The sequence below is a fragment of the Zosterops lateralis genome, assembly GCF_965231275.1.
Source record: "Zosterops lateralis genome assembly, chromosome: 16".
NCBI classification, from domain to species: Eukaryota; Metazoa; Chordata; class Aves; order Passeriformes; family Zosteropidae; genus Zosterops; species Zosterops lateralis.
In genome coordinates, this window is record NC_139776.1 from 13873266 (window position 1) to 13887270 (window position 14005).

A 14005-nucleotide genomic window follows, 5' to 3' on the forward strand; every position below is an offset into this window, starting at 1 on the left:
CCCACTCACGCGTTTGGCTGCTTGAGGGCCATGATGGGCACTGCGGGGAGACCCCTGCGCGCTGCCCGGAGCTGCTGCTGCTGCCCAGCACCTGGTGCCCAATTCTGCCCTGCTGCACTGAAGCCCTGGCACCTCCTTGGCCCAGCAGTTTCTATTCCCTGCTGCACTCACAGGAAATGTGGATTTTTATCTCAGAAATAGCAGCTGCAGAGGAGCAGGAAGACGTACATGGGTGGTGAGGGGACCCTGGCTATGGGGCAGGGACATGGGGATACAGTTACAGGCCCAGGGGCATCAGGCCATAGCCAGGGGGATGCAGCTGTGGGGGCTACCTGGCAAGAGGAGTATGTCCATGGCGGGGGATGCAGGTGAGGGGGTGCTGTTTCCCCTCTCATGGATTCACATGCCCCAGGGGCACACTGGGATGTACAGAGCCACTTGGCTTCCATGTACACATGATGGGCAGGGTTTTTCTCTTCTTCCCTGGCTTGGAGAGGTGGGGACCATTTTCATCTCTGCCTGAGCCAGTTGGTGGCTTTACAGAGAGATCCTGGTGCTCCTGGCACCATGTCAAAGCCTTCTGCACCTCCTCTTTCCCTCTCCTGTCCCTACAGAGCTCCATCTGCCCAGACCCGACCTCTCTGTCCTGCCTGGGCACGAGGTGACTGCTGGAGCTGACGTGATGTTCCGCTGCACCTCCGCACACCCCAGCACCGTCTGTTACCTGTACCTGGAGGGCCACACCCGAGCCCAGCTACTCTCAAGGGAACAAGGTGACTACAACCTCTCCCACGTGCAGAAAGGTGACAGCGGCTGCTACAGCTGCCAGTGCTGCACCCTGAATGCCTCCAGAGAATGGTCTCGAGAATGATCTGCTGTCAGCAACACCCTGGACGTGGTGGTGAGATCCTGCTCTACTCTTCCTCCCTGCAATCTGTCACATCCTGGCAGAACTTGAAAAGAGGATTTAGGGCAGGAAAGCAGCTGTAAGAAGATGGGTTCCAGCTGTGAAGCAGAGGGTACCAGCTTCCTTCAGCTGTGTTTCAGACTGGCCAGCTCCTCAGAGACCCTACAGATGACCTAGAGACCCTACAGAAACAGGATTGCTGCGCTGACAGGTGGGGATAAGATTCAGAAAATACCTCTCCCTGCACTGGCCCAGAAAGCCCATGGTTGCATCCCCAGCAGCATGAGCAGCACCAGAGGGAGGGGATTCAGCTGCTGGTGGAAAGCAGCTCCCCCTGCCCAGGATATGCTCCCCATAACATCCATGGCCTTGGGCTGTGGCAGGGCTGGAGCTGGGCACTGACAGCCTGTGGAGAGCAGCCAAGCTGTCCCTTGGGCCAGCAATGCCACCAGTGCTTTGGAGAGAAAAATGGAAGAAAAGGGAGAAGGGAAGGGAAACCTTGTTTCTCACTGAACTTTGATCCCTGCTGTGCACTCTTCACCCCTTTGTTTGGTAACACCTCAAAATCCCATTAATTGTTGCAGGGAACACCTCTGCCCTCAAGAAGAAAAATTGTATAAGAGCTCACAATAGCCTCATTGTGCCAGTGAAAATAAGTATAATTTTCTTCTGAAAAAAAATTTATTAAAAAAAAAAAATCTGTTCCTAGGAGATGCTTGCAAATGCAAACACCACAAACTGTTACATTACTTTAATTGTTTGTAGGATGCTCTGTGCCCTTTTAAGTAGCTGCCCTCAGACAGATGTCACCCAAAAGCCTTACTCTTCATTATTCATTTCTTGTTTGGGTTTCCTTCTCCATACATCATTCTCTCCTTACCTATGTCATTGTTCTCACATATTCAAATTTTGGTCCCAGCAATCATCTACTTCATGAAATAATGCTTCATAGATCCTAGTCCTCAACATAAGGTGAGGTTTGACACCAGCTGAATGTGAGACCAACAGATATTAAAGGCAGAGTGTAGCCCTGCCCTGAGGAATTGATCCCATTTCTCACATCCATAAACTCTTTGTCTTAGCAGAAATTCTTCCATTCAAATGGAGACAAGAGGTGCTGTTACCTCAGGTCATCATTGATTCTGGCAGGTCTGGCTCTTGGATGCTTGGGCTGTCTCTCTAGAGACTGACGGTCCAGGGACGTCAGTGCTGAGTTAAGGCTCAGAGACTGGTCCAGCTTCCGAGTCTCTGCTTCCAGAACAGCAGCTTTGGGCTCCTTGAGCACAGCTGCAAAGGAGCAGGACAGCTCCTGGTGAAGGTGTGACAGCTCCTGGCTGGTCCTTGCACAGCTCTCAATGTAGTTCTGCCGGTGCTGTCGGTCCTGGGCAAGCTGTGACTGCAGCAGGGACACCTGAAAGAGGCACAAGGCCCAGCTCAGACAAGCCCACACTGGCAGGAGCATCCGCAGCCCCACGGAACCGGCTGTGGGGACAGACACAGCCTCCAAGTCCAGCCCTCACCAACACTCTGCCCTTGGGGAAGGGGAAAGGAACAGGCTCCCAGGCTGCCCCTGAACAGAGCTCAGATGATCAACAAGTCCAGCTCATGGCTGGCAAACCCTTCCCACATACAACCCTCAGCCACCACAGGTTCTATTAGAGAGAGTTCTGACAGCATTTAGAAACCCAACTCTGATTTCCAAAGCACAAACTCGGGCTACTGACCCCTTTCTCCACAGGCTGTGCCTCAGCACGAGGGCTGCTGCTTCCCTGAGCTACTGGAGGACTCTTCTACTTGAGCTGCTGGACAGGTAGCTGAGGGACAGAGAGAAAACTCTCCCTCTCCCAAACTTCAGAGCATTCCACACAGGAGCAGAGGACAATGTGGGCAACTAAGCCCAGTGGAATAATAAGCCTCTGGCATTGCTTCTGATCCCTGGATTTCTGCTAAGATGCAAGGTCCACTATTACAGAGTCAAGGGAAAATGGAAACAGGCAACAAAGGAGAACACCCAGGTCCAGACTGCCCAGGGAAGTAGTGGGATCACTGTCCCTGGAAGTGTTCAGAAAACATGTGGCTGTGGCACTTTGGGCCATGGTTTAGTGTTGGGATTGACAATGCTGGCTTAATAGTTGGACTAGATGATCTCAGAGGGCTTTTCCAACCTTTAGCATTTTATGATTTTATGATTCTGATATTTCCAGGTGACTTCCAGTGTTCTGAATTTCATCCCATCTCTCTCCCCCTGATCTTGCCTGATCTTTAGACAAGTCAGAAATAAGACCAAGGTAAAGGATGTCGTTTGGTTGCTGCCAACAGGTGAGCGACTGACAATGCCTGCTGTACTCACTTCCTGACAGCCAAACACAACTTGGGCTGTAGCAGGATGCACACCTGTGCCCATGAGTATAGCAGCCTTTGATGGAAGTTTTCCTACTCCTCACCTGGTTCTGTAACTCAGCTAAGCGCTGACTGCAGTGAGCATGAGACTCCTCCTGTGAAGAAAATGAAAGGATGTTCTTTCAGTCTGTTTGGCACAGCCACAGGCAATATTCGACTTCTGTTAGGTCTCTGGAGGGCTGCTGCCACTGGGATTTCCCATCATTCCTCTGTATGACCAAAGCCTTCTCACACCAAGGAAAATGTTGTTCTCACCTGTCTAGAAGTGGGCAACTTGCACTGCTCAGACTCAGAGAGAGAAAATCCACAGGCATCTGGCAGTAACTGACCCCTAAAACATCTCTTCAGTCTTCTCCGTTCGTGTTCCACCTGCACGTTGGATGGGAGAAAGGGTCAGAGAAACCTGCCAGCAAACATGGAGCAAAAGGGGCCTCTGGACATTAAGGCAAGGAGATCTCTGCTCTGAGACTCTGAATTGCACCAGACAACACTGGGGGCAAAAAGCTCTCTCTGGGGTCTGTGCAAGAGAGGCCAGTGTGTGTCTGGGGACACGAGGCCAGAGAGAGGCAGCAGAGTGAAAGTGCCTTTGTTAAAGCCATGGGCTGCCACAAGAGAGAGAACAAACAAAAGGGTGTGCCCACAGCAGGCACAGGGAGAGGCAAGGAAACAAGCAGAGGACTCCAAAGTGCTGCCTGCGCTGACATGTTGTGTTCCAGAGGAGCCTGAGGCTCTACAGAGGCTGCAAAAGCCCAATTTACCTGCTCCAGAGTCCTCTTGAGTTCAGTGTTTTGTTGCTTCAGCTCCACCCTTTCATTTTCCAGCTTTGCAACTGCTCGCTGCAGACATTCCAAGCTCTGCAACATGAGTCTCTTCTCTGACAGCCATGACAGCTGCTCCCCTTCAGCAACAGCCTGCTGGGCATCCAGAGAGGAAATTCCATGAGCTGATGCCACATAAATGTTAAAGGGTGTCAGGATCAATACATCAGGGAGAGTGATCACAGCAGGAATGGACAGTGCTAAGGTCCTTGTTCTCCTCCTTGTCCACAGGCCAAAACAACACACCCTCTTTCTAGGGGCTCTCCTCCAAATCCCCTTGAAGAACTGAGTAATTTGTTCTGGATCTGCTTCCTGCTAGTTTTGTTCAATGTTCCCATTACAGTTTTGAGAGACTGGAAGCATTAATTTCCTATCCAGTCACTTCATAGTTTTACAAAGCTCTGTAGTGTCTCCATCTTTCTCAGCCATTTCTTGTCAGTTTTGAATACTTAAACATTTACATATTCCTCTTAGGGAAGTTATTTACCATCTTTGGTCATCCTCTTTGATCATCACTGTAAATTTTCTTGCCTACAGTTTTACTCTCTGTCCTTAGACAACCAAACGTGCAAGACGTGGGTGAAGCACATATTTCTGCAGTGATAAAACACTGGTTTTGTTCTCAATTCTCTTCACCTGTTACATCCTCATACAGAACAGCTCTTTGAAAATATCACATTATCAATCAGGCCATATGCACTGCTCTGAATTCAGTCAGGAGCCACCTCCTCCTTTGTGCCTTTTTTCATGAACTGCTCCTTGGAGCACCTAGAAATGTAGTCTTGGTATCAGCATTAAACCAGTCTGTGTGGATGCAACTGCATTACGTGACTGAATGTTCTTGTATACCTGACCTGCATGGATGTAACTGAAATCTCATGCTCTTTTCACATTTCTTGCCCTTGTCACATCTTTGCTTCTCATCAACAGATCTAAATACTTGTCAGCATCCTGGATCAGGATACAACTAATATTTTTCAAGTCATAAGTAAATGTATAATGCATAAATACAGTGTTTTCTTAGTAGCACTTTTTACACATGCCAATATATACTAATAGACACTAGAATATAGGCAAATTCTTGGCAAGGCTGCAGCACAGGCTATTGCAGCTGTTTCACTAGCAGGACCTGAATCAGTTCACTTTGGAAAAATACACACAAGTTTGCCTCCACGACTTTTGGGTAGTAGTACAGACATGTCCTGAATGCATAACTAAGCATTTAACCTGACCAAGCAGTAACAGAAATCCCATACTTTTAATACACTGCAAAAGCTGTCCCTCAAAAACCTCCATCTCAGGAAGCATCCTGGAAGCACCAGCAGTGCAGCTGCTGTTCAGCCTCCAGTACAAAACTGCTGGGTTTAGTCCATCACTCTGCTCACGGGCTCCATTCCTTCCCACACCAAATCCAAACCCCCATGTCTTCCTGCCCCTTGCATGGGCATGGGAGAAGCAGCTCCCCATCCCCAGCTTTTGGCCTGGAGCTGATTTGAACAGCAAGCTCCAGAGCTGTATCAATCATTCTGGCCATGCCAGGAAACAATGGGGCAGTCAATGGTCTCTGGCTGGAGCCCAGCACACAGACAAAGCTGCCTGCTGCAGCCGAGACTGCTTTGCCCAAGCTGGCCTGGACTGACAGGGATATAGATCCCACCTCTTTATGGGAAACATTGTTGGAATAATTCAGGGACAATGGAGTGGACTGAAGGGTCAATGCAAGTGCCTACCTGTTGATGAAATTGGTCTGTATCTCTCTCTGAAAGCATTCTCTGCAGGATGGTTATCTCTTTCTTCAGATTCCCATTGGCTATTTCACTCTTGCTCAGTGCAGCATTCAGGACTCGAGTGTTCTCTCTCCATTCATGTTCTCTGCTTTCTCTCTGCTTCAAAGCAGCAGCCACATGCTCCAATTCTTCACCATTGACTTCCCTCTCAGCTTCCAATTGTTGGGTAATTTCCTTCTGCCTTTGCAAGAAATGGTCTCTCTCCTGGAGAATTTTCCTCTTCTCTACTTCATCTTCTTCCCATTTTCGGAGTTTTTGGATTTGTTTTTTTAGGGTTTCCCCTTCATCTTTCCATCGCAAAGCCAATGTTAATTCTTTCAGGAGTTCACTCTGCCTTCTAAGCTCTTGTTCTCTCTCAATCAGAGTCTTCTTTAAATACTTTACTCTGTCTGTCTGGTACTTGATCTCTTTATCCTTCTTTGTCAGAGTCTGCTGAACATGCTGGAGATCTTTCCGAAGAGCTCTTGTTTCCTCTTCTAACTGCTTTTGCTCACTTTGAGCCTTGATCTCTCCTTTCTCGGGGAAGGCTTCTTTCAGGAACTCTTGCTCTCCAAAATGTCTAACCTCTTCATTCTTCTCAGTTAGCCTAAACTGGAGATTCTGCAAAGTCTTCAGTTCTTCTTCTACGTGCTGGAGTCTTTGCCTAAGAGCGTCACTGTCTTCATCTTTCTTCCTCATCACTTCCTCAAGCAGAGTCACTTGCTTCTGGCATGATGTTAGTGCTACTTTCATGCTTTCTTCACGAAGCTGGAATGCATTCATTTGTTCTGTCTGCTTAAGGAACTCCAAATGGTTCTTCTGCAACATCTGGCTTGCTTTGTCTAGATCCTGCTCTAGGCTTTTGGCCTGCTTGCCTGCCACCTCCTTCTGCTCTTGAAGGTCCTGGACATGCTCTTGCAAAGACACTATCTCTTGATCTCTAGTTTCAAGAGAAGATTCAGCATCTTCTAGTTTTTGCAGTATGGCTTTAGTCTGTACCGCTGTCTCTTCCTTCTGCTGTTGAAGTTTTGTGATGGTGTCCTCCAGAACACAAATCCTTTCCTCTTTTTCTTTCAGAGTCAGTGTTGTTGCATGGAAATTTCTCTGCTCAGCTTCATGCTTTTCCTCCTTTTCCTTGCATGCCTCACATGGCTTTCTAAGGGACAAAATTTCTTGCTCTTTTTCCTTCAATTCCACTTGAAGATGCTGCAGAATTTGCTTCTGCTGTTCAGAGTCTTGCTTTTGTTTTTGGAAGGTCTCAATCAGTTCCTTCTGAGATTCAATCATTAAGTCCTTTTCTTTCAATATTGTCCTAGAGTATTCTAAGTCTCTGTGCAAGACATTCATCTGTTCTTCCATTTTTTCCTCATAGCTCCTTGTTTGTTGCTTTTGGATGTCCATAAGTCTGTCTTTTTCTTTTAAGGTTGCTAAGGTCTGCTCCAGTTGGTCACGGACAGTCTTTAATTGCATTTTCATGACTTCTTCAACTTCCTGCATTTGCTTTTGTTGTGACTCAAGCTCTTCATCTTTTTTAGATAAAGAAAGTGTAATGATTTCTACTTTACCAAGAAGCTGTTGCAGATTCCCATCTTGCTGTTCCTTATGCTGCTGCAAGAGCCTTAACTCTTCCCTTTGAGTGTCACACTCACTCTCTCTGTCTTTAAGAACAGTCTGCAGGTGTTCAAGGCTTGCATTTAGAGATTTCACATCTTCTCTCTCCTTTTCCAGTTCTTGAATCTGCTGAGTCAGAGAAAGAAGCTCCAACCTTTTCTCCTTCAGGTTTCCTTTCATATCATCAAGATCCAGAAGGAGATTTCTGACTTGTACTGCACCATGCTGTTCTAGAATCATTATTTTCTCCTCTTGGAATTTGATCTCCAGATGCCTCTCCTCCAGCTCTTTGCTCACCCTGCTGACAGCAGAGTTCTGCAATTCTAACTGCTTCTCCAGCTCCCTTATCAGTTCTTGCTGGGATCTGATCTCCTGGTCCTTCTCTTCCAGCTCTTGGCTCATCTTGCTTAAAACAATCCTTTGCTTTTCTTGCTGCTTCTCGAGCTCCTGTATCTGTTCCTGTTGAGATTCTGTCTTCTGTTCTTTCTCTGTTATGTCCTTAATAATCTGATTAAGAGCAGTTTTATGCATTTCTTTCTGCTTTTCCAACATTCTCATCTGCTCTTGGTACAACTTCATTTCTCCCTCTCTCTCTGACAGGATGGCAGTTACATGAGTGAGATGCTCCTGCAAAGCCTTGGTCTCTCCTGCCTCTTTCTGAAGAATTTCCATTTTCTTCCCCTGGTTTTGCACTTCCTCATTTTTAATTTTTAACATGGACAGTGCGCTTTGGAGTTCTTGTTCAAGGGAGTAATTCTTGTCTATTGCTGCATTTGCTCGGGTTTCAGAGGCTGTGACTGATTCCTCTAGAAGTTTTATCTCATACTCTAGTTTTTCTTTATCTGCCTGCAGCCTATCCCATTCATGCTGCCAAAATAGGGAGAAAAAGGGTCACTCATTCCCTCTCGCAGTTTGCTTTTCATACCACATCTGGACTCCAGCTGCAGGGGCAGGCAAAGGCTGCCCCTCTCTCTCTGCCTCTCGGGATGCTGCAGACCTTTGCCGGGCTCCCCTTGATGCTGCATCTTTCCCAGCTCACTCAGCCCATCCCAGCTTCTTTTCTGCCCTTCCACGACCTCTTGCAGCTCCACTCCCGTGTTCCTCTGGGCAGGAGCTGCCAGAACTGCAGCCAGGATTTCAAGTCCATGCTAAGCAGGATTTAGGCAGTGCCATGAGGATGTGCCCCTCATCAGGGAAGAAAGGAAGAGCAAACACCCCCAGCATTTCATTCCCTGATGTTGGCCCAACAGGAGTGGATTTTCACCTCTTCTGTGTGGAGTTACCATGGCACCATCCCTGAGAGCCCCACTGCCCTCTCTTGGAGCAGCCATGGCCAGATCAGTCTGTCATTCTCTGCTGCCACTCAGGACGAGTTCTGCCTTTGCAGGCACACGTCCTTATCTGGATCAGCACTTGGCTTTCCTCTCTTCTTTCCCCCCTGGCTGCTCTCAGATGGCCAAGGCCAACACCTTTCTATTAACAGCAAACTTGGTCTTCTCACATCTCCTTCCAGGTCCAGATATTTAGAAATCTCAGCACAGGTTTGGACATGAAGAATTGCCCAAATAATGAAATGTCACTAGAGACGGTCTGGACATTGAGAACTAAACCTTCTAGGGCACAGAACTTTGGCATGGAGGAAAATCAGCAGCCTCAGCACTAGCTGGCTTTGACATGACTATAATATCTTTTCATTCTTATTCAAAAGAATGAAATTAGAAAGGTTAAACTGATAAAGGTGCTCCTTAGAACTAGTAATACAAGGTCCAAAAATAGCCAGGAAATGGCCCTTTGTGGCATCTGCCAATCTCACCTGCATATCCTTCCTTTCCTTCTCCAGGCTCTCCAATTTCCTCTGCAGAGATGCCACCTCCTGACAAAGGGTCACAGCCTCGTCCTTCAGGGCAATTTCCAACGAGGTCTTCTGGTGTTCTGCTCTCCACATTGCTGCAGAAGGGAAGGGGAAGGACAAGAAGGGGAAAAGTAAAGCAAAGGCAAACTGATGTGCATCCTGCAGAGACAACAGCACTGTCTTCTCTGCCTGCCTGTCTTTGCCACGCCCTAAGCCCACAAGGGCTCCAAAGCTGACCGAAATGAGGGAAACTTCCAGGCAGAGAGAAAAGCAGGAATGGAAAGGGGCAAGGTTCAGAGGAATAGGAAAGTGTGTTTCCTTTTAGGCTTGTGCAGAATGAGAAATCCAGGAGAGACAAAGGAGCAGGAATGCCTGTGCAGCCCTGCTCCAGAGAGGCCAATAGCCTGGAGGCTCTGGCAGGGCCTGGAGTTTGGGGGAATAGAGCTGAGGCATCCAGCTAGAGCTCCTTAGCACAGACAGAGCACCTGAAAGGCACCAGCTGTGCACGGGATCAGCCACAGCCCAGCCAGATGGCACTGCCAGCCATGGCAATGTCCTTGAGAAAAGCTTTCACTGGCACTTGGATGGATAAATCTCCTGCTGGTTGTTTTTCCCCTTTGCCATCTCTGGGCATTCTTCCTCTGCATGGAATCAGAGAACCCCACTGGAGAGACACGATGGGGCAATGGGTGGGAGAGGAGATGTTGTACCTTGCGCACTTTCCTCCAACTGTATCTGCAGCTCCTGATTGCGAGACCTGAGACTGTCCATCTGAGCCTGCCCCGTGCCCAGCTCCAGCTCCATGGCCTGTATCTTCTTCCTTGCATCATTCTGGAAGAGGTAAGAGGAGCAGAATCATTTGCCAGTACCACTGCTAGCAGCAAACAAAGGGCTACAAACACTAAAGCAGAAATAGATCAGGTGGGAGAGGGCAGCTGGACCGTTCTGGTAGATGTGATTGTAATCTTCCTTTCTCCCCATGCCAAGTGAGCCAACACCCCTAACAAGGACTGACATCCATTCTGGCCTTGGCACTGCTTGGCTGCTTCTCCAGCAGCCAGACAGGATTTCTGGGCGCACTCGGGACACATTACCAGATCTTTCTGGGAATGCTCCAGGTGCTGCTGCAGGTCTTGCAAAGCTGCTGCCACTCTGTCCACTGTGAGCTCTGCAGGGACATCTCTGGCCTGAGAAGCAGTTAAGCTCACATGACCCTCTTCTGAAAAGAGAAGACATTCCGTTTCAAGATTTAATCCAATGGTCTCCAACAAACAAGGCCTCTCTACCTAGGAGGAGGTGCCTTTGTCACTTGTCCTAGAGCTCGCCTTGCAGCAGGATGTGTGTCACAGGCTGACATTATTCTGATGACCACTAACGTCAGCACTGCCTCAAAGACAGGTGCATGGGCCCTGTGGCTTGACAGAACTTGGGCCCTTCTCCCTTCTGATTCTGGTAATTTCTCTACATGCAAACATGGACTTGTGTCTCTACAGGGAAGTCAAGCTGTCACAACATCGCAAGATCTGAGTCAGTCTAAACTGACAGTGAGTGTATCATACCAGGATACCAGGAACCATCCTTTCACTCCACCTCCTCTCCCACACCTGGTCACCCACACTTACTGAGCTTACTTCCCACACTTACCTGAGCTCCAGGTGACCACATCTCTGCTGTCCCTGATCATGTAGTGGAGAATCAAGAGCAGTTTGTCCAGCTGGGATTGAGTTTCCTGATGGGCACCACTGGCCTGCTGACACTGTGTGGCCAAGGTCTCTGCTCTGTTCTCGGAGCTCTGGAGCCTCACACGCAGCTCAGACATCTCAGTTTCCAGCACTTGTACAGAGTCCTTCAAGCACCGTTCTCCTGCTCGGGACTCCTCCAGCTCCTGCAGCAGCTGCTTCTCTCGAGCTAACTGGGTAGTCTCCATCTGCACCACTGCATCCTGCAGGGTGTGGATCTGGAACATGGATACACAGAGCCTCAGGGACAGGGCTGCTCCTGAGGCTCAGAGTGAGCAGTAGGGAGAACAAGAAAGTAGAAATGACTTCAGGCAAAAAACACACAGGAAACAGAAGGCCCAGAAGCAAGGACTCCACTGGAGACAAATGTAGAGAAAACGGAAAGGGAGGCAATGGGCATCCTTGAGGCTGCAGCTCTGAACCCCGGCTGAACTGGCTGTGGTGGAAGTGCCCTCCCTAGGCTGCCACAGCCACCTCTGTGTCCCCACATTGCTCAGGGCCTGGCACAGACACCAGAGCCAGCCTTGGTGCCAGGGTGCAGCAGCAGCACAAGGCAGAACAGGGCAGCAGTGGATGCTACTGGGAGGGGAAAGAGGTTGGGGCATCCAAGCCAAAGGTGGTGCTGTGTGTCCCTGGAGAAGAGGATGCCAGTGCACTGCTTACCTGGGTGTTGAGCTCCTGCAGTTTTCTTCTGTGCTCTGAGTGGAGCTCTTCAGCCTGGTTAAGGGCAGAACGAAGCTGAGATGTCTGATTGATCTGGGCCAGGTTGTTTTCTTCCAGGGTTCTGAGGCTCAGATCCTTTTCTTCCAGAGAAAGAGTCAGCCTGTGGACAAGTCAAGAGATGGCCATGAGAGACATTCATATCCCTTGGATGCCTCAGAGGGGGCGGTGGAGTTGACCATTATGTGAGGCAACACTTGGAATGTGTCAAACCTTGTCTGGGGTAGATGATGGAGTGAGTCTGGATCTTATGAGTCAGAATAAAAGGACAGAAAAATAAGGGTGACACTGCTGTGGGTGTTTGCTAGAGGCCACCTGAACAGGAGAAGTAAATGAGGCTTTCTACAGGCAACATAGTGCAGGATGTTCCTGGAAAGCATTGATGAGAACTTGCTGTCACAGGCAGTGGAGCATCCCACATCAGGATGCTTGTCAATCTTATCCTAACAATCAGGGAAGGCCTTGGTGGAGATGTGAAGCTTGGGGTCAGCCTTGGCTGCACGGCCTATGAATGAGACTGTAGAGTTCAGCTGGGAGGGAGGAAAAAAGCAAGACAGCAAGGTAAGATTACAACCAGACCTCATGAGAGCTAACTTTAGCCTCTCCAGGGATGTTCTTGAAAGAAGCACATAGGAACAGGCCCTGCAGAGTAAAGGGGTCCAAGCTGATATCCAAGGATCACTTCTTCCAGGCTCGACAACAATGCATCATAGTGAGCAAGAGACCTAAGTGGATAAACAAAGAACTCCTGTCATTCCCCAAGTGCAAGCAGGAAGTACACGGGAGATGGAAGCAGGCTCAGGCCATTTGGAATGAATATAGAGAGACTGCTGGAGTAAGTAGAAATGAGACAAAGAAGTCCAAGGACCACCTTGGAATTAAATCTGGGCAAGGATGTCAAGGACAACAAGATGGGCTTTTTAAAATACATCAATAACAGAAAGAAAACCAAGGATGATGTGTGTGTGTTTCTAGATGGCGGGGAGACCCTGGTAATACAGGATGCAGAAAAGGCAGAGTTCCTGGGTGCCTTTCTTTGCATTTGTCTGTACTGGACAAGACCACCCCTCAGGGATCTCTGGCCCAGGACACCAGGCTAAAGGAATGTTGGAAGGAAGACTATCCCTTGGCAAGATTCCCCTTTCGAGGACTGGGTTAGTGAGTGCCTGGGTAAACTTGACATCCCCAAGTCCACAGGTCCTGACAGGATGTGTCCATGAGTGCTGAGGGAGCTTGTGGACACCAGAGCAAGGGCACTCCCCATTATCTTTGAAAGGTGATGGAGATCAGATGTGCCTGGGGGCTGGAAGAAAGCAAATGTCATTCTGGTCTTCAGAAAGGGCATGGAGGAGGACCCAGGGAACTACAGGCCTGTCAGGCTCTTGTCAATCCTTGGAAAGGTGATGGAGCACCTCATGTTGGAGCCCCCTCTACCCACATGGAAGGACAAGGTGATCAGGAATGGTCAGCATGGATTCACTGAAGGTAAATCATACCTGACCAACCTGATTGCCTTCTACAATGAAACAACTACCTGGGTGGACAAAGGGATAGCAGTGGATATTGCTTACCTTGATTTCAGCAAGGCTTTTGACACTGTTTCTCACACCATTCTCCTGGGGAAACTCAGGCAGTAAGGATTAGAGGAGTGGACAATGGGCTGGACTGAGAACTGGCTGAACAGCAGAAGCCAGAGGGTTGTAATCAGTGGCACAGGATCTCGTTAGAGGCCTGTCATTAGTGGTGTCCCCCAGGGTTCACTCCGGGGCCCACTATTGTTGAACTTGCTCATCAGTGACTTGGATGAGATGGTTGATGCCTCCCCATCAGGGTCACTGTGCATCCCCTCAGAGGGATCTCAGGCTAGAGAGACGGGCAGAGAGGAACCTTCTGAAATTCAGCAAGGGCCAGCGCAGGGTTCTGCACCTGGGGAGGAACAGCCCCAGGCACTGCCCAGGCTGGGGCCAACCTGCTGGGAAGCAGCTTTGTGGAGTAGGACCTGGGGGTGGACAAGAAACTCTCCACAAGCCAGCAGGTGTCCTTGTGGCCAAGGTGGCCCCTGGGATCCTGGAAAGCATTAGGAGAAGCACTACCAGCAGGTCAGAGAGTGATTGCAGCCCCTCTCCTCAGCCCTGGAGGCACATCTGGAGTGCTGTGTCCAGCTCTGCCTCCTCAGCACAGCAGGGACAGGG

The 14005-nt window shown here is 49.1% G+C and overlaps 1 protein-coding gene across 5 annotated transcripts in view; it reads right to left on the reverse strand.

Annotated features, from left to right (window-relative positions):
* Positions 1–290: 290 nt before the first annotated feature.
* LOC310916054 (uncharacterized protein) overlaps positions 291–14005 on the reverse strand; it is a 28426-nt gene continuing 14711 nt past the window's right edge. For 3 of the 5 annotated variants that reach the window (XM_083873317.1, XM_083873315.1, XM_083873319.1), the window contains 10 exons: positions 11757–11916; positions 10999–11311; positions 10449–10573; positions 10065–10185; positions 9316–9449; positions 5856–8369; positions 4066–4221; positions 3563–3676; positions 3352–3402; positions 291–2318 (listed from right to left, as the gene is read on the reverse strand). In XM_083873317.1, the coding sequence (XP_083729443.1) occupies positions 2028–2318; positions 3352–3402; positions 3563–3676; positions 4066–4221; positions 5856–8369; positions 9316–9449; positions 10065–10185; positions 10449–10573; positions 10999–11311; positions 11757–11916 (3979 nt within the window). In that variant the 3' untranslated portion in view covers positions 291–2027. Of the gene's footprint in view, positions 2319–3351; positions 3403–3562; positions 3677–4065; positions 4251–5855; positions 8370–9315; positions 9450–10064; positions 10186–10448; positions 10574–10998; positions 11312–11756; positions 11917–14005 lie in introns of those variants that run through there. The other 2 variants (XM_083873316.1, XM_083873318.1) reach the window with 2 other exon arrangements.